This window comes from Neoarius graeffei, chromosome 1, assembly GCF_027579695.1.
Source record: "Neoarius graeffei isolate fNeoGra1 chromosome 1, fNeoGra1.pri, whole genome shotgun sequence".
Taxonomy (NCBI): Eukaryota; Metazoa; Chordata; class Actinopteri; order Siluriformes; family Ariidae; genus Neoarius; species Neoarius graeffei.
Genome location: NC_083569.1, coordinates 130,072,533 through 130,099,155, shown reverse-complemented (window position 1 = coordinate 130,099,155; position 26,623 = coordinate 130,072,533). Strand labels below are relative to the sequence as shown.

The following is a 26,623-nucleotide window of genomic DNA, read 5'->3' as shown; positions in this document are numbered from 1 at the left end:
TACACTGTTTATTTTAGCTGCTTGTGAAAAACAGGAATATCTGAGAAACTGAAACGTGTTTCATCAAAACTTTTGCACTCATCTGTAGCTATAGAAAGCCAGAATCCACTTTTAAAAATAATTAAAAATTAAAAATAATTATATTAGCATTGTATAATTATACATACAGTGCTATATAATGTATATAATTAAGGATTCCATAAAAGTAGTGCCCTATGTAGTGAGCACTGTGTGATTTGGGACACTTTTGAAAGCACTGTCGCTGCTTCCTGCTTCAACACCTGCGTATTCTCATGTCACGTGGCGTTTTATGAGCCAATCGTGAAGGCGCATCCTGGTTGCCTGGAAACGGCTGCACCAATGAGAGTCGGGATTAGTGTTTATGAGGAAACGGAGGATTTCAAACGGACCTGTGTGACGGAGTGTAAACACCTGTAACTCGCGGATTAACAGAATAAAGAAATAAAAGCGTAATATAACAGTTTTATTTTAGTATAACAGGTTTATTTTAACGTGTTTCTGTGGATATGATAATCTACGGCGCTCCATCTTCATGGAGAAATAACTGAAGGTGAGGCGTACACCTGTGTGCTAATGCTAATGCTAATGGATTAGCAGTGCTCATGGACTTCAGGGAGGTGATGTGTGGCAGCTGTGTGGGATTCAGTGCTCAGTTTAATCAGTGTTCATTATAAAACCTGTCCTGCTGAATAACAGTGAGTCCTCTGTGATAGTGAGCGTCCTTAACCCGTTTAGCACTTCCTGTTTCCGGTTATAATCGGTGCTAAGATCGCAGCAGGTCCACTGAAACAACAGCCACAGCTAATCTCACTTAGCTGCGACACACTGGGTGCGCTTATCAACTAGCACACACACAGGTCAGGGTAATCAGCGCGCATGCGCAAGTGTTAATACAATATTCAGTATTCAAACTCATCTCATCTCATTATCTGTAGCCGCTTTATCCTGTTCTACAGGGTCGCAACATGCAAACTCCGCACAGAAAGGCCCTCGCCGGCTACGGGGCTCGAACCCGGACCTTCTTGCTGTGAGGCGACAGCGCTAGCCACTACACCACCGTGCCGCCCCGTATTCAAACTTTTGGCTAAAATCGCTCTGACGGAGCTCAGGTGTGTCCTGTTTATTTTGATTAACTTGAGATGTCGCCAGAACTTGGCATGAGTCCACCTCTGGCAAGCTCGCCTGTCGGGATGTGATGTAGAAAGGCGCACACCTGTGTGTGTGTGTGCGTGTGTGTGTGCAGGGGCGCCGCTAGAAATCTTGGGTCCTATGAAAGATTACAATTTAGCGCCCCCCCCCGGTAAAATTTTCAAGCTCAAGCAACTGAATTTGAAGTCTGTTTTTGGCTGCACTTCTACTTTACTATGCATGTGATCAGCTACCTAGCAAGTTTGGGTGATACAATTATTAGTCGGAGCCATGGGGTCGGACCCGGAATTTTTGGTTAAAGTTTTTTTTTGCTTTATCTTATAGATTTGAGGTAGCTCTTCAAGATTTAAGAGGGTGCCCGGTGATATCCCTTGGGCAATTTAATATATTAACCCTTTAATGCCCTATATGCCCAAATAATGGAAGAAAATACAAAAAAAAATAATATCAGTGTAAATACTGATATTAAATGCACCAAGTTGGCTGTATCTGATAGGCATTCACATTTTTCTCTATATTTGTCATTCAAATACATCAAATGTGGATTAATTAACCCTTTCATAACTTTTCCAAATTAGCGATTTTTATACAAGTATTACATAAACTCTACAGTTAATACAAAATAATGATCAATATCTATGTAAGAACTATACAGCATGCAAAAGAACTATATACAGCATGCACACACACACACACACACACACACACACACACACTAATGACCAATAACTATGTAAAAGAACTATATACAGCATGCATACACTCACACCAGTGATCCACTATGTAAACAAACTATATACAGCATGTATACACTCACACCAGTGATCCACTATGTAAAAGAACTACAGCATGCAATAGAACTATATACAGCATGCATACACTCACACCAGTGATCCACTATGTAAAAGAACTACTGTATATACAGCATGAAATAGAAATATATACAGCATGCATATACATTCACACCAGTGATCCACTATGTAAAAGAACTACTGTATATACAGCATGAAATAGAAATATATACAGCATGCATATACACTCACACCAGTGATCCACTATGTAAAAGAACTATATACAGCATGCAATAGAACTATATACAGCATGCATATACACTCACACCAGTGATCCACTATGTAAAACTACAGTATGCAATATATCAAGCATGCAAAATGGCATATACAGCATGCGCGCACACACACAAGAATAGCAAAAGATACTGATTTTCAATTAACCAAATTGGCTGTACAGTATTCACGCTTTACTGTCATTCAAATTAGTCAAACGTGTAATTGACCCTTTCATAAATTTGCAAAATTAACAATTTTGATACAAGAACTACAGTACATAAAGCATGTACGTGCATGCATGCATGCACACGCACACACATACACATGCACACACACTAATGAGCAATAATTATGTAAAATAATTACATACAGTATGCAAACACACACACAAAACACAAAAACTATTTAAGGAAAGAACTAAGAGTTCAGATGAAAAAAAAAAAACCTCTAAACCCTTTGCCATTGCTTAGTGTCTGTAAAAATATGCTTATGTACTGGATGCCAGCTAGTACAGAGGAGAATGTTGAGTAAACCTTACTCCCCAACGTTTTAAAAGTCGTGCTAGTCAGTGGAAGAGCAGTGTGGTTTGGAGTGGGGGTGAATCGGGGACAATGCCCTGAATTTTACTAGGGAACCAGGAACATTACTATTTCAACAGTCAATATCGTAAAAATAAGCAATCTATTAGCTTAATGTATTAGCTTAAGGAAACCTTACTGCCCAACGTTTTAAAAGTCGTGCTAGTCAGTGGACTGGCTAGTGCACATGACTCTCAGTCCACAAGCAGTGTGGTTTGGAGTGGGGGTGAGGGTAAGGTTAACAGACTTTTGAGATGATAATCGGGGACAATGCCCTGAATTTTACTAGGGAACCAGGGACATTACTATTTCAACAGTCAATATCGTTAAAATAAGCAATCTATTAGCTTAATGTATTAGCTTAAAAAAATCAGTGACTAGCATTTACTAGGTGAGAGTTGGGTGTGCTAGCCAGTGTTGTGAAACTATGGGTCTAGTTCACTGGTGAGCAGTGAGTACATGTCACTGCTCTTTCATGATTACAGTCAAATAGTTTCTCTGCTTAGCTTATGCGTGCTGTGATCTTTTGGGGGCAGTGTGATTGACAGAGTTAGCAAGATAGCTACACAAGTTGGCTTGAATTAGCTAATTGTGTCCCTCATATGCCCCTGCAGAAGTAAACACAAGGATGACAATGGAGTGTATGCCTAATAATTTAAGGCTCGCATTAACAACCAAAGTAATAGAGTAATAAAGGGCTTTTTGGTATAAGCCCCGCCCCCAATTGCATGGCCACACCCCCAACCATGGCTGGAACCCCACCCCCAGGCCTTAAACTCATCCTATTATGTTAACAAACACAAAAATAAGTATGATATATAGACTTTGGTGAACATAAAGTGAAGAATGTCAAAATGTCAGAATTTAGGCTATGACTGCAGCACATCCAACAATAAAGGGCCAATATCCGGAATTGCCCAAGGGATATCACCGGGCACCCTCTCTTATCTTAATGAGTAGACCTTGGACAACAACAAACAGCAAAAAAAAAAAACTTTAACCGACGAAGCCAGGTTCAGCCAAATTTGGGCCTTTGGCTCCCGGACTATATTTGGTATATGAACATTTTAAATGCAGAACTGTCAGACTGAATAGACTGTTGCCTTAAAATGAAAATTCCATGATATATATGAAAGATATATTTTTTTCTTTTATGAGCAACTATTATTAGGCCACTCAGTAGCCTATGGAGTTCATTCAATCCAAATGTCTGTCTCGTCTCGTCTTCTTCCGCTTTATCCAGGACCGGGTCGCGGAGGCAGCAGTCTAAGCAGGGAAGCCCAAACTTCCCTTTCCCCAGACACCTCGGCCAGCTTCTCGGGAAGAACACCGAGGCGTTCCCAGGCCAGCCGAGAGACATACGCTACGTTCACACTGCAAGGCTTAATACTCAATTCCGATTTTTTTGTGAAATCCGATTTTTTTGTGAGGTCGTTCACATTAACAAATATATGCGACTTGTATGTGATCCTCAGTATGAACGAAAAGCGACCTAAAAGTGTTCCGCATGCGCATTGCAGGATACGACGACGTCACACGCAGTGAGCATGGCCAGTGTTTACGGAAGTAAAACCGCCCGGTTGCGGTATGACTCATCCAATCTAGCTTGAATAGCTGCATCCCCCCAAATGGAAATCAGCTCCCTAACCTCTGCGTCCTTCCATTGAGAAGATTCAGAACCTTCACAGCCCGAAGCGTCCCTCGCATTGATGTCATGCGCAGGGGCGCAGATACGTTTTTTGAACTGGGAGGGACAAAAAACTGGGGGGGGGGGCAAAGCTGCCAGCAAACCAACCCCAACCCCGATATGCCTGTCAAACTTGTTGTTAGTAACCATAGCAACCAAGCTCGAGCTCGCAACCTGTGCAGTCTGCGCAGCTCAACCAACCGAATATCAGTCTTTGTTTTATGTGAGTTGTTGCAACTATGTATACACTGCCGTGCACCTCAATAAACCGAATGGTAATTAGTCTTTTGATTTTTCCGTGAGGTTTGCCTTATGCAAAGAAAGACAGCATAGACGTTTTTTCCTCCCTATAAGTGGGGGGGGGCCGAACGAGGTGAATTTAAATCTGGGTGGGACGAATCCCACCCGTCCCACCCTCTATCTGCGCCCGTGATTATGCGCCATGTTGTTGTAACTTTTTTGAGACCCGCTGCCTACTTCAGTGCAGAATAGTGACGTTTGTGGCTTGTTGATGACGTGTAAGTCGGATGAATGCGACCTGGCGGTTCAGACTGAAGTTGCATATGAAAAGAGCGGATAGGAATCAGAATTAGGACCACATATCCAAACGGCCTGGGTCGGATTTGAAAAAATCGGATCTGTGTCGTTCATATTGTCAATAAAAGATCGGATACAGGTCACATATGGGCGAAAAGATCGGATTTGAGTCACTTCAGCCTGCAGTGTGAACGTAGCCATAGTCCCTCCAGCGTGTCCTGGGTCTTCCCCGGGGCCTCCCCCCGGGGGGACATGCCTGGAACACCTCCCCAGGGAGGCGTCCAGGAGGCATCCGAAAAAGATGCCCGAGCCACCTCAGCTGATTCCTCTCGATGTGGAGGAGCAGCGGCTCTACTCCGAGCTCCTCCTGAGTGACTGTGCTTCTCACCCTTCTCTAAGGGAGCACCCAGCCACCCTGCGAAGGAAACTCATTTCGGCCGCTTGTATCCGCGATCTTGTTCTTTCGGTCATTACCCAAAGCTCATGACCATAGGTGAGAGTCGGAACGTAGATCGACCGGTAAATTGAGAGCTTCGCCTTTTGGCTCAGCTCCTTCTTCACCACAACAGACCGGTAAAGCGACCGCATCACTGCGGAGGCTGCATATCCTAGGAGCTATGTTGTCGGGGGCATTATGCCCCTGTCAGGGTTTCCCAAGGCAGACAGGTCCTAGGTGACAGGCCAGACCAAGAGCAGTTCACCAAAACCCCTATGGAGAAAAAACTGAGGACCGTGACGTCGCCCGGTATGATGCAGCCAGGGCCCCACCCTGGAGCCAGGCCCGGGGTTGGGGCTCGTATGCGAGCGCTTGGTGGCCGGGCCTTTGCCCATGGGGCCCGGCCGGGCTCAGCCCGAAGAGGTGACGTAGGCCCGACCTCCTGTGGGTTCACCACCCACAGAGGTAGCAGTAGGGGACTGGTGCAGTGTGGATTGGGTGGCAGTCGAAGGCAGGGGCCTCGACAACCTGATCCCCGGACACAGCGGCTGGCTGTTGCCAAATGTTTGTGTTGAGAGAAATTGCATGCATCACTGTATCAGTATGGATTTATAACATTCTGTATGCACATTATGGAGACTCCAGAGCCCTCCAGCAAACATCATCAATAATCAGGATTACAAAATGTATTCCTTTGTTTCCTCCATTTATTGACTTATTGTATGTGATCAAATGTATGCCTTGATGAATAACTACACTAGTTTTTTGATACAGTTACAGAGTGCACTGCAAGAAATCCACTGTGTTTTTGGTTTCTTTTAGGCATCACACATTTATTAGAAAACACAGCAAATGTTCAAATATTCAAGTTAAATACCGTATTTTCTGGACTATAGAGCGCACCTGTATATAAGCCGCATCCGCTCTATTTTTAAAAAAAAATTAAAAAAAGATATACAAGCCGCACCGGGCTATAAGCCGCAGATATCTATGTTGAAAAATTAGATATTTACTGCATGTACAGAACGATTTTGTACTGTAAATGTACATGTATGTACCTGAACAGATTCTTTCCGAACAGTGCCTTTTAACACGGCAGCAACTTTGCTGATTAAAACGGAACAGAACCAAGAGAAAATAACCGGTATTTATTTACCTTCATTTCTCCTGTGTTTGAAACCACAAGTCACTTTAATCATCTTCGCTGGATTTGAAAATAATTACCAGTTAGTAATTTGTCGTGCGTGTTCTATCTGCTAAAGATCTGCTAATTCTTCTTTGCATTGATTTTTCGTCTCTTATTTTTGATTCTACTTCCGGTTAGAGCGCCCCTAGCGGTGGAAGAAAAATCCACAGAATAGCCGCACCTTTGTATAAGCCGCATGGTTCAAAACCTAGGAAAAAAGTAGCGGCTTATAGTCCAGAAAATACGGTACCTAGCAACAGTATCAATAAATCCACACATGAACAATAGCAATGATATCTCAGCTAATGACCAGCTAATGTGCAAAATATTAAAGTTAAATACTTAACAATATCAACAAATCCACACATGAACAATGGCAAAACATCTAGACTTAATTATACAATAAAGATACCTATGAAAAAAGGTGATTTTTTTTTTTTTTCACACACAGTGTGATATCCGGACTTCATAATTTATCACACCTGCTCCTGCTTAGCAACTTCTAGAATGTTCACCTCTGCTGCGCACATAGAAAAACTGACAGCTGCTCTAAGCTCTGTGCACACACGGAGCTACACATTTCACTGTCCCGCTCCCAGAATCAGACTGTACCATTAGTAATATCATAAATATCAATATCATAAATAATTCAAGAAAAATGTTATAGCAAATCATAACCATGTATAATTTGCATATTTTAACAGATGAAATGAAATATTTTATTTCAAAAACTTACACAAGGCAATACTATTAAAATAATATTAATATCCCTCACAGGCCCCCCTGTCAGTGCCAGGCCCTTAGAATCGTCCTAACTACCCCCCCCCCCCCCCCCCCCCCCCCCCAGCGGTGCCCCTGTGTGTGTAAGGTCTCACGGTACAGGTCAGACCAAAACCCAAGCCATTCAGTCCAAGGAACACTCTGTAGACTTTCACGATCATGTTGTACGGCAACGTACAGTCCCTGTCGAAAGTATTGGAACAGCGAGGCCCGTTCTATTGTCTTTCCTAGGCACTGAAAATGTTTGGATTTGAGATCAAAAGATGAATGAAATTTGATGTTAAAAGGGATAAACCAGCATGAAGCTCACATCCAGCTTTCTCAGACACCCTCACTGTTCCACTGCACTTTTACAGGGACATTACTACACAGCCATTACACTCCTCCTGAGTATGACTCCCCATGTTTCGTGTGTGTTTCAGGACTGCTTTGGGTGTGTTGGAGATGGGAGATCAGTGGACCCCACAGATGACCGTGATGTCAGACCCATGTCTGGGTACACACACACACACACACACACACACACACACAGTTATGTTTCCTCTGTAGAGTGTATAATTTTCAGTGCTAAGGCAAATCTGAATCTGTGGCTTTGTTCTAAACATGCAGTATAGTGTGCTCCTGTATTTACAGTATAATTGCAGAATGAATATTCATAACCTCTCAGGATTTAGTGAATATTCTTACACTCATTAATGATTCATTAATATTGGGTGTGTTGGAGATGGGAGCTCCTTGGGTGTGGGTTGTGAAATCTCTAACACTGGATCTAATGATTTCCATCGTGATTATTTACTTTATCACAGTAATTGCAAAATTAATGGCAGTCGCTCTATTCAAATTAAATATCATACTACAAAAACATTTAGTTTTCCATTCTTCCTTCACCTTTATTTACTTATTTATATTTGGTTCTTTAGTTGCTTAAAATAGATTTTTTTTTAAAGCAGTGTATTCCTTGTTTATGTGCAGAAATGTTAGTAAATATTTCATACATTGCCATGCATAAATATTCACCCCTTAAAGGTAACTTCAACAAAAAAAGCTTCCCTTTGTTGGAGTGTCCACCCCCTTGTTAGAGCCACCTTTGTTTCTGGTTACAGAGGAAAGTTGTCTAGCATACATCTCTGTCAGCTTTGCACATCTGGAGCCTGATGTCTTTGTCTTCTTGGCAAAATTACTTGAACGCTGTCGGATTGGACAGAGGGCATTATTAGTGAACAGCAATTTTCAAGTCTTGTAACAGATTCTCCTTTAGCCTGAGGACTGTAATGTTCTAACACATTCATGTTCTTGGTGTTGGGTTACTCCAGAGTAGTTTTGGTAGTGTGCCAAGGATCATTGTCCTGTTAAAGGGCACTGGTACAGCATTTAACCATGATTGCTATCAGTAGTGTAAGTCCTAATTATAATAATGCACACAAGTCCAGCCATATGATTAGATATCATAAGTAGCTTTAAGTGCTGAAAAGTCCAAAAGCACGTCAGGCTTTTTGCACATGGGCAACCAATATGGCGTCCAGGGTGTGGTATCAAATCATTGATAGCCAGGTGGCGGAAGTTTAAGTGTTGCTGATCTAGACATATTTGTTGGCCTGGATTTAATTTTGCTCAGTGTAATGTACAAAGTCTGAGGATTTTTTTTTTAAATAAACCAAACCCTGATTGCTATTTTTCCTGAACTTTATCCCAGTATGATTTTGATCACGCCTTGGTCTTTATGATACTGTGTGTTGTTTTAGATATGTTTTTGAACTCTGGGTTCTTCCAGGAACAGGTGAAATAGTGGGGGTGAAAACTTATGCAACCACCACCAGGCTTATAAAACACTAGTCCAAGATTAATATTATTAAATGAGCCATAATTCCATCTGTATAAATATTTTATTATAGAACTTGCAGTCATAGATGTAGCACAAACGTGTGTGTGTGTGTGCGTGCTTGTTTCAGACCCAAAAGACCTGTCAAGCATTTCCCACATCAGTGTGTCCCATCATACTCATGTGTGTACACATCCTTCCACACACTCCTACAGTGTGCTGAGCGCCTTCTGTACTGAGAAGAACATTCTTCAGTGCATCACCTACATCAATCAGGTGTGTGTATGTGCACAGACAGGTACAACCCCAAATCAGAAACAGTTGGGATGGTTTGTTGAAATTAAAACTGAAAACAAGGATTTATAAATAATCTTTGGCCTGTCTTTCACTAAAAACAATACAACAGCACATTATTTGATGTTTTAGCTCATGAATTTAATTTTTTTCAAAATAAACACATTTCAGTTTTGATTCTTAGAACAGATTTAAAAAAATCGGGCAGGCGGAGAGGAGAGGTGGGGAGAGAGGCAGGCAGAGAGGAGAGGTGGGCAGGCAGGTGGAGAGGAGAGGTGGGGAGAGAGGCAGGCAGAGAGGAGAGGTGGGCAGGCAGGTGGAGAGGAGAGGTGGGGAGAGAGGCAGGCAGAGAGGAGAGGTGGGCAGGCAGGCGGAGAGGAGAGGTGGGGAGAGAGGCAGGCAGAGAGGAGAGGTGGGCAGGCAGGCGGAGAGGTGGGGAGAGAGGGGGCAGGCAGAGAGGAGAGGTGGGCAGAGGGGGGCAGGCAGAGAGGAGAGGTGGGCAGAGGGGGGGCAGGCGGAGAGGAGAGGTGGGCAGAGGGGGGCAGGCGGAGAGGAGAGGTGGGCAGAGGGGGGCAGGCGGAGAGGAGAGGTGGGCAGAGGGGGGGCAGGCGGAGAGGTGGGCAGGTGGAAAGGAGAGGGGGCAGGCGGAGGGGAGAGGCGGGCAGGAGAGGAGAGGCGGGCAGGCCAGGGGGAGAGGCAGGCAGAGGCCAGCAGGCGGAGAGCAGAGGGGAGAGGCGGGCAGGCGGAGAGGTGGACAGAGGGGAGAGGCGGGGAGAGGAGAGGCGGGCAGAGAGGAGAGGCAGGCAGGCCAGGGGGAGAGGCAGGTTGGCAGGCCAAGGGGAGAAGCAGAGGGGGAGAGGAGGGGCGGGCAGGCCAGGGGGAGAGGCAGGTTGGCAGGCCAGGGGAGAGGTAGGCAGAGGCCGGCAGGCGGAGAGCAGAGGGGAGAGGTGGGCTGGCGGAGGGGAGAGGTGGGCTGGCGGAGAGGAGAGGAGGTGGGGAGAGGCTGGCGGGGAGGAGAGGAGGTGGGGAGAGGCAGGCGGGCGTAGAGGAGGGAAGAGGCGGGCGGGCGTAGAGGAGGGAAGAGGCGGGCAGGCAGAGCGGGAGGGGGCGAGAGGCGGGCAGGCAGAGCGGGAGGGGGGCGGGCGGAGGGGAGAGGCGGGCAGGCAGAGCGGGAGGGGGCGGGCGGAGGGGAGAGGCGGGCAGGCAGAGCGGGAGGGGGCGGGCGGAGGGGAGAGGCGGGCAGGCAGAGGGGGAGAGGTCGGCCAGTGGGAGAGGTCGGCCGGCCGGCCAGTGGGAGAGGTCGGCCGGCAGGCAGGCAGAGGGGGAGAGGCCGGCCAGTGGGAGAGGCCGGCCGGCAGGCAGGCAGAGGGGGAGAGGCCGGCCAGGGGGAGAGGCCGGCAGGCAGAGGGGGAGAGGCCAGCCAGGGGGAGAGGCCAGCCAGGGGGAGAGGCCAGCCAGTGGGAGAGGGCAGCCGGCAGGCAGGCAGAGCGGGAGAGGCCAGCCAGGGGGAGAGGCTGGCCAGCAGGCAGGCAGAGGGGGAGAGGCCGGCCAGTGGGAGAGGCCGGCCAGCAGGCAGGCAGGCAGAGGGGGAGAGGCCGGCAGGCAGAGGTGGAGAGGCCAGCCAGGGGGAGAGGCCAGCAGGCAGGCAGAGGGGGAGAGGCCGGCCAGTGGGAGAGGTCAGCCGGCAGGCAGGGCAGAGGGGGATAGGCCGGCAGGCAGGGCAGAGGGGGATAGGCCGGCAGGCAGGGCAGAGGGGGATAGGCCGGCAGGCAGGGCAGAGGGGGATAGGCCGGCAGGCAGGGCAGAGGGGGATAGGCCGGCAGGCAGGGCAGAGGGGGAGAGGCCGGCAGGCAGGGCAGAGGGGGAGAGGCCGGCAGGCAGGGCAGAGGGGGAGAGGCCGGCATGCAGGGCAGAGGGGGAGAGGCCGGCATGCAGGGCAGAGGGGGAGAGGCCGGCATGCAGGGCAGAGGGGGAGAGGCCGGCATGCAGGGCAGAGGGGGAGAGGCCGGCATGCAGGGCAGAGGGGGAGAGGCCGGTTGGCAGGCCGAGGGGAGAGGCAGAGGGGCGGACGGAGTAGAGACGCGTAGAGACGCAGGCGGGTGGGCAGGCAGGTGAGCGGGTGGAGGGTAGAGCCGAGTGGGCAGGTGAAAGGGAGAGGTGGGCAGGCAGGCTGGCGGAGGAGAATGGTGAGCAGGTAGCCGGCTACAGGGGAGATGAAAGCAGTCAGGGGAAACAATGGGTGGGCAGACAGGAGAAGCAGGTAGTGTAACATAGCATATAAACAGTTGTCAGTTAGTTTCCAGGTGACCTGAGTGTGTATATCTGTTTGTGTATGTAGGAAGCCAGCTCTCTGGGCCTGTGTGGTGTGTGTGTCGAGTCCAGGAGTGGTTGTAATGCTCTGAGTGCTGTGCCTGCCTTGAACCTGCTGTATGAACTTCTCCAGCTGCACAGGAAACAACTGCGTACATTACAGGAGCTAGAACACTGTCAGCTGAAGAGCTGCAGTGACCTGCAGCACCTGCAGCACAACAACTCCCGCCTCAAAGTACACACAACTACACAACACAAACTGTCTACAGTAATCTACAGCACATCATCATGACAACAGACAACAGGGAACCACATGGAGCCATAGAATGCTGTGTTGATCCAATCCACTGGAGAATACAGAGTTGGGCTTGAGGGTCAGGGTCATGTGGTCAGATTATTCTGCATTTTTGCCCACTTGATGGCAGGAGCAAGTCAAGTCAATTTATTTGTATAATGCTTTTAACAACAGCACACAAAGCAGCTCCACAGAAAATTAAAGACTTTAAACATATGAGCTAATTTTATCCCTAATAAATGTATTTATCGCTGATGAACAAGCCTGTGGTGACGGTGCTGAGGAAAAATTTCCTCAGGCGACATGAGAAAGATTGCGCTTCCAAGCGTGTCTGTCTGCAGCGACTGCCTCCCAGGTGTTCATGCCAAGTGCCTTGAGGTCGTGTTTACAAGTGGTTTTGAAGCACAGCTGGGGTCAGAATTTTCCTTCTCCTAGGGGGACTGCCTTCCCAGGCTGACGAGCTCCGCCTGCCTGAAGCAACTGGTTTTAAGGTGCCAGAGACCCGCCTTTTGCCCCTTCTCCGGTCAGTAAGAGCAGTTCTGCTGGGCTTAGAGGCTAAGCCACATGAACAGGCCAGGAGTTGGACTTTGGTTGTCAGAGGCTATTTGAGTCGCATGCCGAATGGGAGCACTTCTTAGACAGTGGGAGCTTATAAATAACTCCCTTCTATAACTGTGTCCTGTAGAGTCACAAAGCACAACTGTGTAACCAGGAAATTCATTCCAGTTTAACATGAAGTCTGTTTTGTTGAACTTATAAACTGTTTATTGACAGAGACTTGAGCATAAAGCTGTTCATGACAACTGCAGTCCTACAGTTATCATGATGGTTGTAGTCCTCAGTCATCATGGCAAATCTAAGTGTCCAGAGCGTCTTCTAAGTGCAACTTTCGACTGTCCATATGGGACCATTTTCCACAGGAGCAATGCGATGAGACTCCAGCCAAAAGTAGAGCATCAGGATGGATCAGGCAGGTCAGAAGAGCAGGAGAGGTCCGCACCACTGGTGTCTGAAGATTGACCTGTAACTTGACGGGGGGGAGGGGGGAACACGGGTTGTTGGGTATGCCCAGTGTCACCTAATGGTTAAGAACAGTGTACATTTTGCACTGAGTGCAAGCAGGGACTCTGGCAAGACTAACTATGATGGTATAACTAAAAGGGAGAGCCAGAGAGCCTTCTATACCTCAAGTGCCCTTGACTGCTTATTTGCTCCAATTTATGTGTTTTTTATACTGTTTTATATTGTTTTTCAATTTATTCTATTTTTATTTATTGCATTGCCTATTTGCACCATGGGTCAGAGAGGTCTGAAATTTCATCTGTGATGTATGTCGAGCATGTATAGCATATTTGACAATAAACTTGACTTGACTTGACTAGAAGGTGTAACAGTCATGAGGGAGCCCTGGGACATACATTCACTGGCTAACTTATTAGTGACACCTGTTCAACTGCTTGTTGATGCAAATATCTAATTGGCCAATCACATGGCAGTAACTTGATACATTCAGGCATGTAGACATGATCAAGACAATCTGCTGAAGTTCAAACCAAGCATCAGAACGGGGTTAGGGTTAGACTTTTTGAACATGGCACGATTGTTGGTGCCAGATGGGCTGGTCTGAGTATTTCAGAAACTGTGGATCTACTAGGATTTTCACACACAATCATCTCTAGGGTTTACAGAGAATGGTCCAAAGAAGAGAAAATATCCAGTGAGCACAAAAAGGGTTCAAAAAGGACCCTTATGAAAGGTGCCTGTCGTGGCGGTAATCCCCAAACCTATTGGTGGACACCTGTGGTGAGGGGAGCAGTCAAGGTCAAGTCAAGTTTATTTGTATAGCGCTTTTAACAATAAACATTGTCACAAAGCAGCTTTACAGAATTTGAATGACTTCAAACATGATCTAATTTTATCCCTAATCTATCCCCGATGAGAATGCCCCGGTGGCAAGGAAAAACTCCCTCAGACGACATGAGGAAGAAACCTCGAGAGGAACCAGACTCAAAAGGGAACCCATCCTCATTTGGGCAACAACAGACAGCATGACTGTAACATTAACAGTTTTAACATGAAGTCAGTTTCGTTGATGTTATAAACTCTTCATTGATGGAAACTTGAGTACAAAACTGTTCATGACAACTGCAGTCCTAAAGTTAGCAAGTCAACTGTAGTCTTCAGCCATAAAAGCATTATTGTAAGAGTCCAGAGCGTCTTCCAGGTGTGACTTTCAACTGTCCATATGGGGCCGTCCTCCACAGGAGCAATGTGATGAGACTCCAACCAGACACAGAGCACCAGGATGGATCAAGCAGGTCCAAAGGAGTCCTATCGGGCTTGGTTAGCCTGTGGGTCTCCAGAGGCAGCTGACAGATACTGACAGGCCAAGCGGAATGCGGCTCTGACAGTCACTGAAGCAAAAACTCGGGTGTGGGAGGAGTTTGGAGAGGCCATGGAAAGTGACTTTTGGTCGGCCTCGAAGAGATTCTGGCAAACCGTCCGGTGGCTCAAGAAAGGAAAACAGTGCTCCGTCGCTATTGTTTACAGTGAGGATGGAGTGCTGTTGACCTTAACCAGGGACATCATCCAATGGTAGAAAGAGTACTTTTGAGGATCTCCTCAATCCCACCTTCATGTTGTCCGAGGAGGACGCAGAGTCTGAGGGTGCTTGGGAGGACTCTCCTCTCACAGGAGCTGAGGTTGCCGAGGTGGTTAAAAAGCTCCTCAGTGGCCGGGCTCCGGGGGTGGATGAGATTCGTCCTGAGTTCCTGAAGGCACTGGATGATGTTGGGCTGTCTTGGCTGACACGCCTCTTCAACATTGCATGGAGGACTGTGCCTCTGGGTTGACAGACTGGGGTGGTGGGTCCCCCTTTTTAAAAAGGGGGACTGGAAAGTGTGTTCCAACTATAGGGGGATCACACTTCTCATCCTCCCTGGGAAAGCCTATGCTGGGGTGCTGGAGAGGAGAGTCCGGTCGATAGCCGAACCTCAGATTCAGGAGGAACAATGCGGTTTTCGTCCTGGTCGTGGAACACTGGACCAGCTCTTTACCCTAGCAAGGGTACTGGAGGGTGCGTGGGAGTTTGCCCAATCGGTCTACATGTGTTGTGGACCTGGAGAAGGCTTACGACCGTGTCCCTCGTGGTGCCCTGTGGGGGTTGCTTCGGGAGTATGGGGTTCAGGGCCCATTACTGCAGGCCATTCGGTCCCTGTATGACCGGAGCAGGAGTGTGGTTTGCATTGCCGGCAGTAAGTCGGACTCGTTCCTGGTGCATGTTGGACTCCGCCAAGGCTGTCCTTTGTCACTGGTTCTGTTCATATAACTTTTATGGGCAGAATTTCTAGGCACAGCCAAGGGGTGGAGGGTGTCTGGTTTGGTGGCATCAGGATCATGTCTCTGCTTTTTGTGGATGATGTGGTCCTGTTTGCTTCATCAGCCTGTGACTTGCAGCATGTGTTGGGATGGTTTGCAGCCGAGTGCGAAGCGACTGGGATGAGGATCAGCACCTCCAAGTCCGTGGCCATGGCGCTGAGCCGGAAACAGGTGGAGTGCCTACACCAGGTCAGGGGGGAGTTGCTACCTAAAGTGGAGGAGTTTAAATGTCTCGGGGTTTTATTCACAAGTGAGGGTAAGGGGGAGCGGGAGTTGGACAGAAGGATCGGGGCAGCGTCAGCAGTGATGTGGACGCTAAACCGGTCTGTTGTGGTGAAGAGAGAGCTAAGCCAAAAGGCAAAGCTCTCAATTTACTGGTACATCTCCGTTCCCGCTCTCACCTATGGTCACAAGCTATGGGTAGTGACCGAAAGAATGAGATCGCGGATACAAGCGGTAGAAATGAATTTTCTCTGCGGGGTGGCTGGGCTCTCCCTTAGAGACAGGGTGAGAAGCTTGGTCATTCGGGAGAGACTCGGAGTAGAACTTCTGCTTCTCCACATCAAAAGGAGTCAGTTGAGGTGGTTTGGGCACCTTGTTAGGATGCCCCCTGGATGCCTCCCAAGAGAGGTTTTCTGGGCGTGCCTCACCGGGAGGAGACCCCGGGGCAGACCCAGGACACGCTGGAGAGTTTGCATCTCTCGGCTGGCCTGGGAACGCCTCGGTATTCCCCCGGAAGAGCTGGTGGAGGTGGCTGGGGAGAGGGAAGTCTGGGCTGCTCTGCTTAGGCTGTTTCCCCTGCAACCCAGATCCAGATCAGTGGTAGAAGATGGATGGATCCAGTGAGCAGCAGTTCTCTGGGTGAAAATGCCTTGTTTATGCCAGAGGAGAGAGGCCAGACTGGTCTGAGATATGAGAGAGAGAGAAAGGCAACAGTAACTCAAATAACCACTCATTACAACCAAGGTATGCAGAAGACCATCTCTGAACACACGTTGAACATTGAAGCAGATGGACTACAGCAGCAGCAGACCACACCGGGTGCCACTCCTGTCAATTAAGAACAGGAAATTGAGGCTACAGTTTGCACAGGCTCCCCAAAATTGAACAATGGAAAATTGTTGCCTGGTCTGATGAGTCTTGATTTCTGCTGCGATGTTTGGATGGTAGGATCAGAACTTGGTGTAAACAACATGCAAGCATGGTTCCATCCTGCTTTGTATCAACAGTTCAGGCTGGTGGTAGATGTTTTCTTGGCACACTCTCCTTAGTACCAGTTAGCATCATTTAAAGGCCACAACCTGAGTACTGACCATGTCCATCCCTTTTATGACCACAGTACACCCATCTTTTGATGGCTCCTTCCAGCAGGATAATGCACCATGTCACAAGGTTTAAATCATCTCAGACTGGTTTCTTGAACATGACAATGAGTTCACTGTACTCATATGGCCTCCATAGTTACCAACTCTCAATCCAATACAGCACCTTTGGGATGTGGTGGAATGGGAGATTCGCATCATGGATGTGCAGCTGACAAATCTGCAGCAACTGTGTGATTTGGTATTCTGTCAGTATGGACCAAAATCTCAGAGGAATGTTTCCAGCACCTTGTTGAATCTAAGCCACAAAGAATTGAGTCAGTTCTGAAGGCAAAAGGAGGTCCAACACAGTACTCTCAAGGTGTACCTAATAAAATGGCCAGTGAGTGTAATGCAGCAGCCACTCCACCATCAACAAACCTGAGTGAACGTGGGGTGGTGCCATTCATCCATCCGTTTACCAAAACACTCCATCTGAGAACCCTCCAGATCTACTCCTTTATGTAATGCTTGCTTATGGTGGTCCGTCGTGTTTGACGATGACGTTTGCTACTTGTGTTGGGGTTGGCAGGACCGCTGATGGCTCCGAAGTCCAAATTCAGACTCGCATCTTTTGCCACATGTGGGGCAGGGTATGCCATCACCAGGGCCTAGAGGTGCTCTTTGTAGTCTGGCATGTCTTACACTTCATCTTGGAGTTCTGGCATTGGTCCTTTCCTCTTCAAAGTGCAAGACACCTTGATGTGTGCTGGAGTGTGGTCTGTTGCAAGGTGTTCAAGTTGGTCTAGTCGTATGTTGCATGCATTTACATTTCTTCTGAGGTTGTCCTTATCTTTTTTTCTGTCCTCTAATGGAACGACGTCCGTCCCCCAGTTCTCTGTACAGCAGGCGCCTCAGGAGCCGGTCTTCTGGCATGCATATGATGTGGCCCACCCAGCAGAGTTGTTTGTTTGATTAGCATGGCTTCAATGCTGGTTGTCTGGGTTCTTTCCAGGATGGTGGTGTGTGGGATTTTGTCTTTCCATGCGATGCCTAAGATGGTTTGTAGGGATCAAACGTGGAAAGCTTCCCATCTCCTTATCTGGTGCCTGTAGGTGGTCCATGTCTTTGAGCCATATAGTAAGATGGAGAGGGTAATGGCTTCGTATACCTTAACTTTGGTGGTGGGGGACAGGTCTCTGTTTAAGAACACCCTGCCACTCAGGCTGCCAAAGCTAAAGGAGGCTAGGCAGATGCGGTTCTGGACTTCGTCTTCCGAGCTGCAGTCGGATGAAGGTATGCCTCATAGGAACCTCTCTGAAGGAACGCTTTATAGTTCCAAGTTGCCCATTTGGAATATTGGTAAGAGGTCTGCATCCTTTGGGATGGTGTGTATATGGGGTAAGACCACAGTCTTGTGGGTGTTGACCATAAGTCCGCCTCTGGAATAAGCGGAGCTGATGGTGTTGGTTTAGTTGCATCACTTGAGGAGTGGTGGTAGGGTAGCCTGCATCATCTGCATACTGGAGGTCAAATATCGTGTCTGTGGATGTTAGGGTCTGTGCTTTCAGTCTGGAGAGGTTGAAGACACTACCATCCAAGCGGTAGCAGTAAGTAATTCCTTGGTTGATGTTCATGTCTTGTCTCGCAAGGAGAGTAATGGCAGCCATATAGATGTTAAAAATGACCGGTGCCAAAACACAGCCTTGCTTAACACCTACCATTACTTCAAAGGAGTTCGAAAGGGTGCCACCTATGGATACTCTTACTGACATTCCTTCATAGAAGGCTTGTAGGATGGTCATGAACCTTGGTGGACACCCAAATCTTGTGAAGATGGTCCAGAACATATCTCTGTTTACTGTATCAAATGCTTTTGCTAAATCAACAAAAGCGACATACAGGTTCTTGTGGTGTTCTCTGCACATTTCCTGGATTTGTCTTGCTATGAACATCATGTCAGATGTGCCTCGATCTTTCCAGAAACCACATTGGCATTCTGGTAGGACTGACAATATTGGCGAGCTGATCGGGTGTGCAAGCATCACCCTTGCCAAGATCTCGCTGGCAATATCTAGGAGGGAGATGCCCCTGTACTTTTCACAGCTGGATTTGCAGCCTTTCCACTTGTATATTGTGGTTATTATGGGATCTTTAAAGCTTTGGGGTACGAGTCTGGTGGTCCAAAATAATGAGATGAATTTTGTTGGTTAGGAGGGGTCCTCTATATTTGAAGTATTCTTCTGGTAGTCCATCTGGTCCAGTCCAGTGGCTTTATGTTTCAGGCTTTGGCAGGCTTTGTGCACTTTGTCGTATGTTGGTTTCGTCAAGTTGGCCCATGGTTGGGAGGGTAGGCAGGTCTTTGAAGAAGGTGGGATCGATTGGGTTCATGCGATTCAGGAGTGTGGTTAGGTACTCGGTCCACCTTTTGTCACATCCATAACGGAATTTCGTCACATCCATAACGCTGACTTTTCCTTCCGAAACTCTGCATGAAATACAAAATATTTTAAACAAAGATTTTTTTAATATTCATCTTGGACCCCTCTATCAAATGGATATCTCCATTTCGACATTAGGTTTACGATTTCACAGTTTGATAAAAATGTACAGTCACCCAAGAAAAGTGATACTTTTTCTGTCACATCCATAACGCATCTTTTATTGGCATTTTCTGGCATGCCCTAGATGTACTATGGGAATTGTTCTTGTTCTATCACTTCTCCAGTATGGTACAGTCTTAAAATATGCAACACCTGTTTAAATACTGGGAGACAATAAAACATGCACTGGGTCGTTTGTTGCCATTTTGAGTTCAAGTGTCACGTCCATAACGCTGGAATTGCTCCTTTCCAGAATGCCAGGAGTATCCTTAATTAGACTGGTGCCATTTTTGGATCTAAGTGGGGCACGAATTGTTTTGGTTGGTCCATAGGCAGATTTCATGGCATTGTAGAAATGTTGCTGGTATCAGCATATCCCTGAATTTCGGTGGCTTTGTTCGCCCACCATTCATTCTGTAGTTTCCTGAGTTGTCTCTGGGCCTCTGCTTGAAATCTTTTGAAATTGTCGATAATAACAAAACTAATAGCAAAAGGCTTGACTACACAGAAATGTTTTCAACTGAGACTTAAACAGCGAGACTGTGTCTGAGTCCCGAACACTACTTGGAAGGCTGTTCCATAACTGTGGGGCTTTGTAAGAAAAGGCTTCGCCCCCTGATGTAGCCTTCACTACATGAGGTACCAGCAGATAGCCTGCACCTTTTGATCTAAATAGGCATGGCGGGTCATAAAGGACCAGAAGTTTGCCCAGGTACTGTGGTGAGACCATTCAGTGCTTTAAAGGTCATTGGTAGTATTTTATAATAAGTACGAAATTTGACTGGAAGCCAATGCAGTGCGGATAAGACAGGGTTAGCGACTCTCTTATGGCTGCCTGTTTCTGTTCAGGAAGAGTTTTAACTAGTGTATAGGACTGGATATTTCTCCTCTACTGGGTTTTGGGAAGGCTGACATTATGGGTTTAGGAGAACCTGGATTCAGGACATTCTTTAATCAGCAGAACAGGTCTGATGCAGTATCTCGGTGGAAAAGTGTTGATAGTATCTCATCAACCCTGTAGGACATGCAGTTAGGTTAATGTGGGGCGGCCTTGGGCTGAAGTGCCCTTGAACAAGGCACCCTAACCCCCAACTGCTCCCCAGGCGCTGTAGCATAGTTGCCCACTGCTGTGTGTGTGCGTGCGCGTGCTCATTGTTTACGTGCGTGTGCTCATTGCTTGCGTGTGTGTTCACTGCTTCAGATGGGTTAAATGGAAAGAGGAATTTCGCTGTGCTTGAGTGTGCATGTGACATTTGTTTTTAGTAGTGTAGGATGACTTGATATTTGTAGTTTGGCTAAATGGTCTTTATACTTCCTTCAGCTGCAGACCCAGATGCCCTTTTTTGTACTAGTAGCCAACGTGGCCTCATGTACCACAGCCATACCAGAATGTGCTATTATGATGTTCAGTTTAATTACATCTTTATTTACGTTTTCACAGTTTCAGTCTTTCACGATAGCAGAAGGTTTTTGTTTTAAAACTTCACTATCCAAGTGAAGATGTTCACTGCAGAATGGCTGACTTTCCTATAAATCCTCCCCACTATTTTTCCCCCTAATTTGATCTTGGCCATTTTCCACTTACCATCAAACTCTCCCCCATCACACGACTGCTACCAGCCTGAGAGGGTGAAGGCTTACATGTGCTTCCTCGAAGACATGTAAAGCCAATCATATTTCAAACTGCTGTTCATATTACGTCATAGGGCAGCGTAACACACTCGCTGTCTGCCATAAACTATGTGATCTCTTGAACTCCTGGCCACAGGTTATTTTGGCACAAATTCCGTGTGTGTGTGTGTGTGTGTGTTAGGACCAGCTGGAACACATCCGCAGGGAGAACGCTGGTCTTCATGAAGGCGAGCGTCAGCTGCAGCTGAAGATCAGGACACTGCAGAGCTGCCTGAAGTCTGAGAAAGAGGAAGTGGGTTTCTCACTGATGACACATTTTAAAGTCCATAAAAACACAAACATTATGAAGTGACACTTTTTAAAGGTTACTCCTCATGATCAGTGTATTTGTGCATAGGTACAGAAGCTCCAGAACATCATTGCTAGTCGTGCCACTCAATATAGCCATGATGCCAAACGCAAAGAGAGAGAATGCACCAAACTGAAGGAACGTTTAAACCAACTACTGGTGGACAAGAGGGACAAAAAACTTGGTACAGAACAAAATGCAATTCAGAAATCTGAGTAATGTTAATGAAGGCATGACTAACAGGGTAAAACGCTTCTGCCTAATCCCTGTTCCAACAGTGCAGAATCCTCAGCACATAGACATGTCCTATCCCCCACACCCTGTATACTAAATACTGTAGGATGATGTAATACTTCCATAAACACCACAGTGTGTTATTAGTGTTCTGTTTACATGGTCTGGACAATTTGTTGTGGGATTTCATGTGTAAGTGCTTTTGTTTTCAGATGGTGCAAATTTTTTTTTTAAATTTATCTTCTAAAGTGTGTGTGTGTGTGTGTGTGTGCACATGCACATGTAGCTATTGATGTGGTGAATTGTGTAAGTCGCTCTGATGGGAAGAGAGGAATGTGGAAGACGAGCAGAATGGAGGTGAGGTAAGGCCCTCTGCTTACTGAACGTCACTTCATTACTGATGTGTCCCAACCACAAGGGTTGAAGTGTGTGTGTGTGTGTGTGTGTGTGTGTGTGTGTGTGTGTGTGTGTGTAAGACATGAGGGTGAGATGTACCGAGCTCTGCTGAGTGATTATGAGGTCAGACAGCAGGCTCTGATGCAAGAGAATGCTGAGCTGAAGAAGCTGCTGCAGTACATGAAGAAGGACATGGTGTCTATTCTCAGCCCAAAGACACACTGCAGCAGGGCAGAGGACAGCCTGGACCAGGTGAGAGTGTGCGCACACAGGCTTTTATGGATGTCTTCATTACGCATCTTTGCCATCTTTCAGAATATTGTGTGTGTGTGTGTGTGTTTCAGGTGAACTCTGAGCCTGAGGATGAGTGTGAGGAATGCAGTAAAGAAAATCTGGATCAGATGTGTGTGGATGCACGAGAGCAGCTGACCAACAGCATACGTCTGCAGTGGAGAAGACTGAAGAACCACATGCACACACTTGACACACAAGGTGTGTGTGTGTGTGTGTGTATATACTGTTTCTGATGTGATGTTATAATAAATAAACCTGTGTGTGTCAGTGTCTCAAGAGGAAGTGATTTCTAGGAGAGACCATGAAGAAGCCATGCAGCACATCAAAGTGGAACTGCAGCAGTGTACAGAGTTTATACACACACAACAGCAGCTACTGCAGGTACACACATACACACACACACACACCCCTGCAGTTAGCGCAGATAATCCACACTCTGGGTGTGTGTGTGCACGCATGTGTGAGCAGCAGCTACTCTCCCCGTGTGATGAGGACACAGCAGCTCTGCTGAATGATGGATACACGCTGGAGGAGCAGGAACGATTGAAGAGCGAGTGGAGAATCTTCAGTGAGCAGAAGAAAACCTTCGAGAGGGAGAGAAAGAACTTTACTGAGGCTGCAATCCGTCTGGGGCATGAGGTGTGTCTGTCTCTCTGACTGACACACACACACACACACACACACACACACACACACACACAGGCCAATAACTTCATTGAGAAAATAAAATTGTTTGTGTTCCTTACAGAGGAAGGTGTTTGAGGAGGACCGGGCCATGTGGCTGAAGACACAGTTTCTAAACATGACACCTTTTATGGAGCGAAAACGACCTGCCACCTCTCACAGCCAATCATCTCTCAGTGAGTGTTACACCTCTTCGCTTTCATAGCCGGTCGTCTCTGAGTGAGCATTGCGCCTCTCGCAGCCGGTCATCTCTGAGTGAGCGTTGCGCCTCTTTGCTCCGCCCTCCCACCTCTCACAACCAATCATCTGTGTCACACCTTCACTCCACCCCATATCTCGATCACTTCACTTTTGCAGCACTTAAATCTGCCCCCACAGCCAATCATTACTCAGGGAGTCTTTTAACACGTGTGTGTGTGTGTGTGTGTGTGTGTGTAGATGCTGAGCCTGAAGCCAAAGTAGGGTCTACTCCATCTTCCTCCGTCAGTGGTGTGTCTCATCAGGAGTTCTCCACCCATAAATCTGCCTCCCTGGATCTGCCCTCCACTGCTGAGCCTTACTGCACGCTGCAGCATTGTCCTAATGCCAGGTCACACCACACACTGCTTTATTATTATTATTGAGTTAGTCTCCTGTCTTTTGCGTATATGTGCTATGTTTCTTCCATGTTTTATTTTATTTGTAATGATTTGTTATGTTTATCGTTCCTCTGTAAAGCCTCGGTCACAACCGGACGTACGATTTTTTTGGCCATGCGATTTTTGGCGTTTCCCAAATCGTTGCGTTTTTGTTTTTTTTTTGTTTGTTTTTTGTTCGTGGAGAACGTAGTTGTGGTAACCATGAAGGAGTAAGATCACCGCGCACCCAACGTAAAACCCAGAAGTCGAACGTGTGTACCACGCACAAAATCTGAGGCTGCTTGGACATACAGCTGTCGCTTCATTCGCACAGCCAACGCACCTTCAAACATGCACTAATCGTACTGACCGTGCGTTCCATGCAGGCTTCGTATGAAGGTTGCAAAAACTGCGCACGATCTGTACGTTGTGCGTACCAACGGCGTTCGTTTGTCGCACTGCGGTGATTGGAGAGGCCTCGGGACGAAGAGCCACAGGGCTCGGCTTTAGTTTCGTTTTCCCATCGGCGGCTCCAGCCCCACTTTGAACGCCCGTAGTTCGGGCAGGGGAGGTCCCAGCTATATATTTCGGCATACTTTGGTTTCTCACTGTGAAAATGGCAATCCCTCCGCAAAGATTTCGTCTCAAACTCCTGGCCTGCTGGCCACTGTCGTGGTCTTCATCCTCCTCCTCACTGCTCCTTGTCCTCTCTCTCTCCTCCCTCTCTGCCGCCGTCTCTCTCTCCTCCGTCTCCGACACCTTTTCTCCTCCTCTTCCCTTTTGCCTTCGGCATATTGAATTGAAGCGATGCAATGAAATTAAATTAAATTGGGTTTTCTCTCAATCAAAGCCTACGTGTACAAATGGCCATAGGCACCCCTGCAGCTTTATATACCCGAGTTTTCGTGCGATTGACGCCCTCTCGCCGTACGGCCAATGCACGGCCGACTTACTTGACACGCATGGATGACATACGAAATATCTGAACGTGCGTTGGCTGCACTAATTACATATGTGGGGCGCACGACACACATACGGAGTCCACAAGTGCGACGTACGAAAAAAATCGACATTTTGCCCAAACCTGACACCAGCAAATCGTACGAAAGACGTATGTTGGCCGTACGGAAGACACACGAGGCCGTAAGTTTGTCTTGCAACCTGAAAAAAAACGTAAGCGCCCATAGAGTTTGTTTGACATGACAAAGAACCTCTGCAGCCGGTCTACGGCTCGAAAATCAGCACGTCACACGCGCGCCCTCTGTGCGTTTCTTTGCGGTTTTTGCATGTAGACCGGCCGTAGGAGCATGTACAGCCGGTTGTGACCGAGGCATAAAGTGTACTTGAGTTGGTGAAAAGTGTGATATACATTCAACGTTGTTGGTGTTGCTATTATAGTAGTAGTAATATCCAAAAGTTTCCTTTGTTCCCATAAGCAAGTTTGTTTGTTTTCTCCTGAATTTTTACCTAATTCAGTTTAATTCAATTTTATTTAGATAGTGATTTCAGCAGTGGACATTGTCACAAAGCATCCATCCATTATCTGTAGCCGCTTTATCCTGTTCTACAGGGTCGCAGGCGAGCTGGAGCCTATCCCAGCTGACTACGGGCGAGAGGCGGGGTACACCCTGGACAAGTCGCCAGGTTATCACAGAGCTTGTCACAAAGCATCTTCACATTAATCCGGGTCTAGATTTATATTTACTGATTTAAATTTAATGAGCATGCGAAAGTTGACCTCATTGGCAGAGAACTGTCTGGAGGAATAGCTGGAGTTTATTATAGTGTTATGAGGTTGTGAAATTTATTATTAGATTGTGAGGTTAATGTTGTGAAGTGATAGTTATGGGGTTGCGAGGTTAATGTTATAAGGTTGAGGTTAAACTGTTATGAGCTTGCACGATTGTGTTGAGGTTGTGATATGAGATTATACTGTTAGGTTAGGAGGTTGTGTGGTTATAATGAGGTTGGAAGTTTCATGTTAGGAGGATGACATAATTAGGTTATTTTGTTGTGAGGTTGTTATATTGTTGTAATGGCTTTGTCATTATCTAATAGCCCAGGTACTTTAAAACCTTGTCCTAATCAGATAAGGTCGTTTAATGTTGATTGGCTGGTGGTGCACTGATTAGTTATTGCATCACTTCCTGTCTGTATTGTAGTTTGTTGTATTTTTATTTTTTTTCTGTCTGCTGTGTGACCCTGCATTGATGTGCAATTTATTAATAATAAAGACGAGGATCTGACGCATGTTTCCTCTCTCCTCAGGAGTTGCAGCAGACGCAGCAGCAGCACTGAGACTTCAAGTGACCCATCCGCTGCATATACACACTGAAAGACACCCCCCCATACACACACTGAAAGAGTGCATATACACTCCACACACAAACATGCAAAGAGAGAAAACACTACACAAACACATTGAGAAAATTCTCTCTCTCTCTCTCTCTCTCTCTCTCTCTGAACTGATGCACATGTACACACTCCACACACACAGTAGCTTTAAACCTGACACTCCCTATTCCGTTTACATGTTTATTGATCAAACACAACAGCTGCAGGTATGAATGCTAAGTAATTACTTTTATGAAGATAATGCTACTACTTTGTTGTCATGCTAATGCAATCAAATGGTGATATTTTTGAATAAATATGAGTATTTAATGCCATTGTGTCATATATCAGAGGTATGGGGGAGGGGGGTTATGTTTGCAGTAGTTTTAGTACTATAGTATTATATTTGTAAAGTTTTTCCTCCGGGGGGGGGGTTAATTATTATAGAAGGGTTTTTTTTTTTTTAATGAGCTGCACACTGCTTTATTAAACACTATTTGCATTTATGAAAAATGCACTACATTGGTGTACTGTTTAGTGGTTGTAGCAGTGTTCAGCACAGTAGTGTGTGATTTAGGTTGATTTATTATATGGCAATTTTTTTGTATAGAACAAGCGAAATAAAGGATTTATTTATGTAAA

The 26,623-nt window shown here is 46.6% G+C and overlaps 1 protein-coding gene across 3 annotated transcripts; it reads left to right on the top strand.

Annotated features, from left to right (window-relative positions):
- The first annotated feature begins 383 nt into the window (after positions 1-383).
- ssx2ipa (synovial sarcoma, X breakpoint 2 interacting protein a) lies at positions 384-26,623 on the top strand. Of its 3 annotated transcripts, XM_060917571.1 has the most exons (14): positions 384-571; positions 7,864-7,937; positions 9,391-9,536; positions 11,893-12,099; positions 21,255-21,365; positions 21,471-21,606; positions 21,943-22,018; positions 22,133-22,304; positions 22,397-22,544; positions 22,615-22,727; positions 22,815-22,985; positions 23,095-23,206; positions 23,469-23,619; positions 25,916-26,623. In XM_060917571.1, the coding sequence occupies exons 2-14, from the start codon at positions 7,886-7,888 to the stop codon at positions 25,980-25,982; spliced, it is 1,662 nt and encodes a 553-aa protein (XP_060773554.1). In that variant the 5' UTR covers positions 384-571; positions 7,864-7,885; the 3' UTR covers positions 25,983-26,623. The 3 variants fall into 3 exon arrangements, with proteins under 3 accessions (XP_060773554.1, XP_060773536.1, XP_060773545.1); XM_060917553.1 differs by having other exon boundaries at positions 22,615-22,985; XM_060917562.1 differs by lacking the exon at positions 384-571 and adding an exon at positions 888-1,130 and having other exon boundaries at positions 22,615-22,985.

Coding starts and splice junctions, on each gene's coding strand:
- ssx2ipa (XM_060917553.1), top strand. CDS start 7,886: ATGGGAGATCAGTGGACCCCACAGATGACCGTGATGTCAGACCCATGT. Junction 12,100..21,254: donor ACAACAACTCCCGCCTCAAA/GTACACACAACT, acceptor TGTGTGTGTTAG/GACCAGCTGGAACACATCCG. Junction 23,620..25,915: donor CAGCATTGTCCTAATGCCAG/GTCACACCACAC, acceptor CTCTCTCCTCAG/GAGTTGCAGCAGACGCAGCA.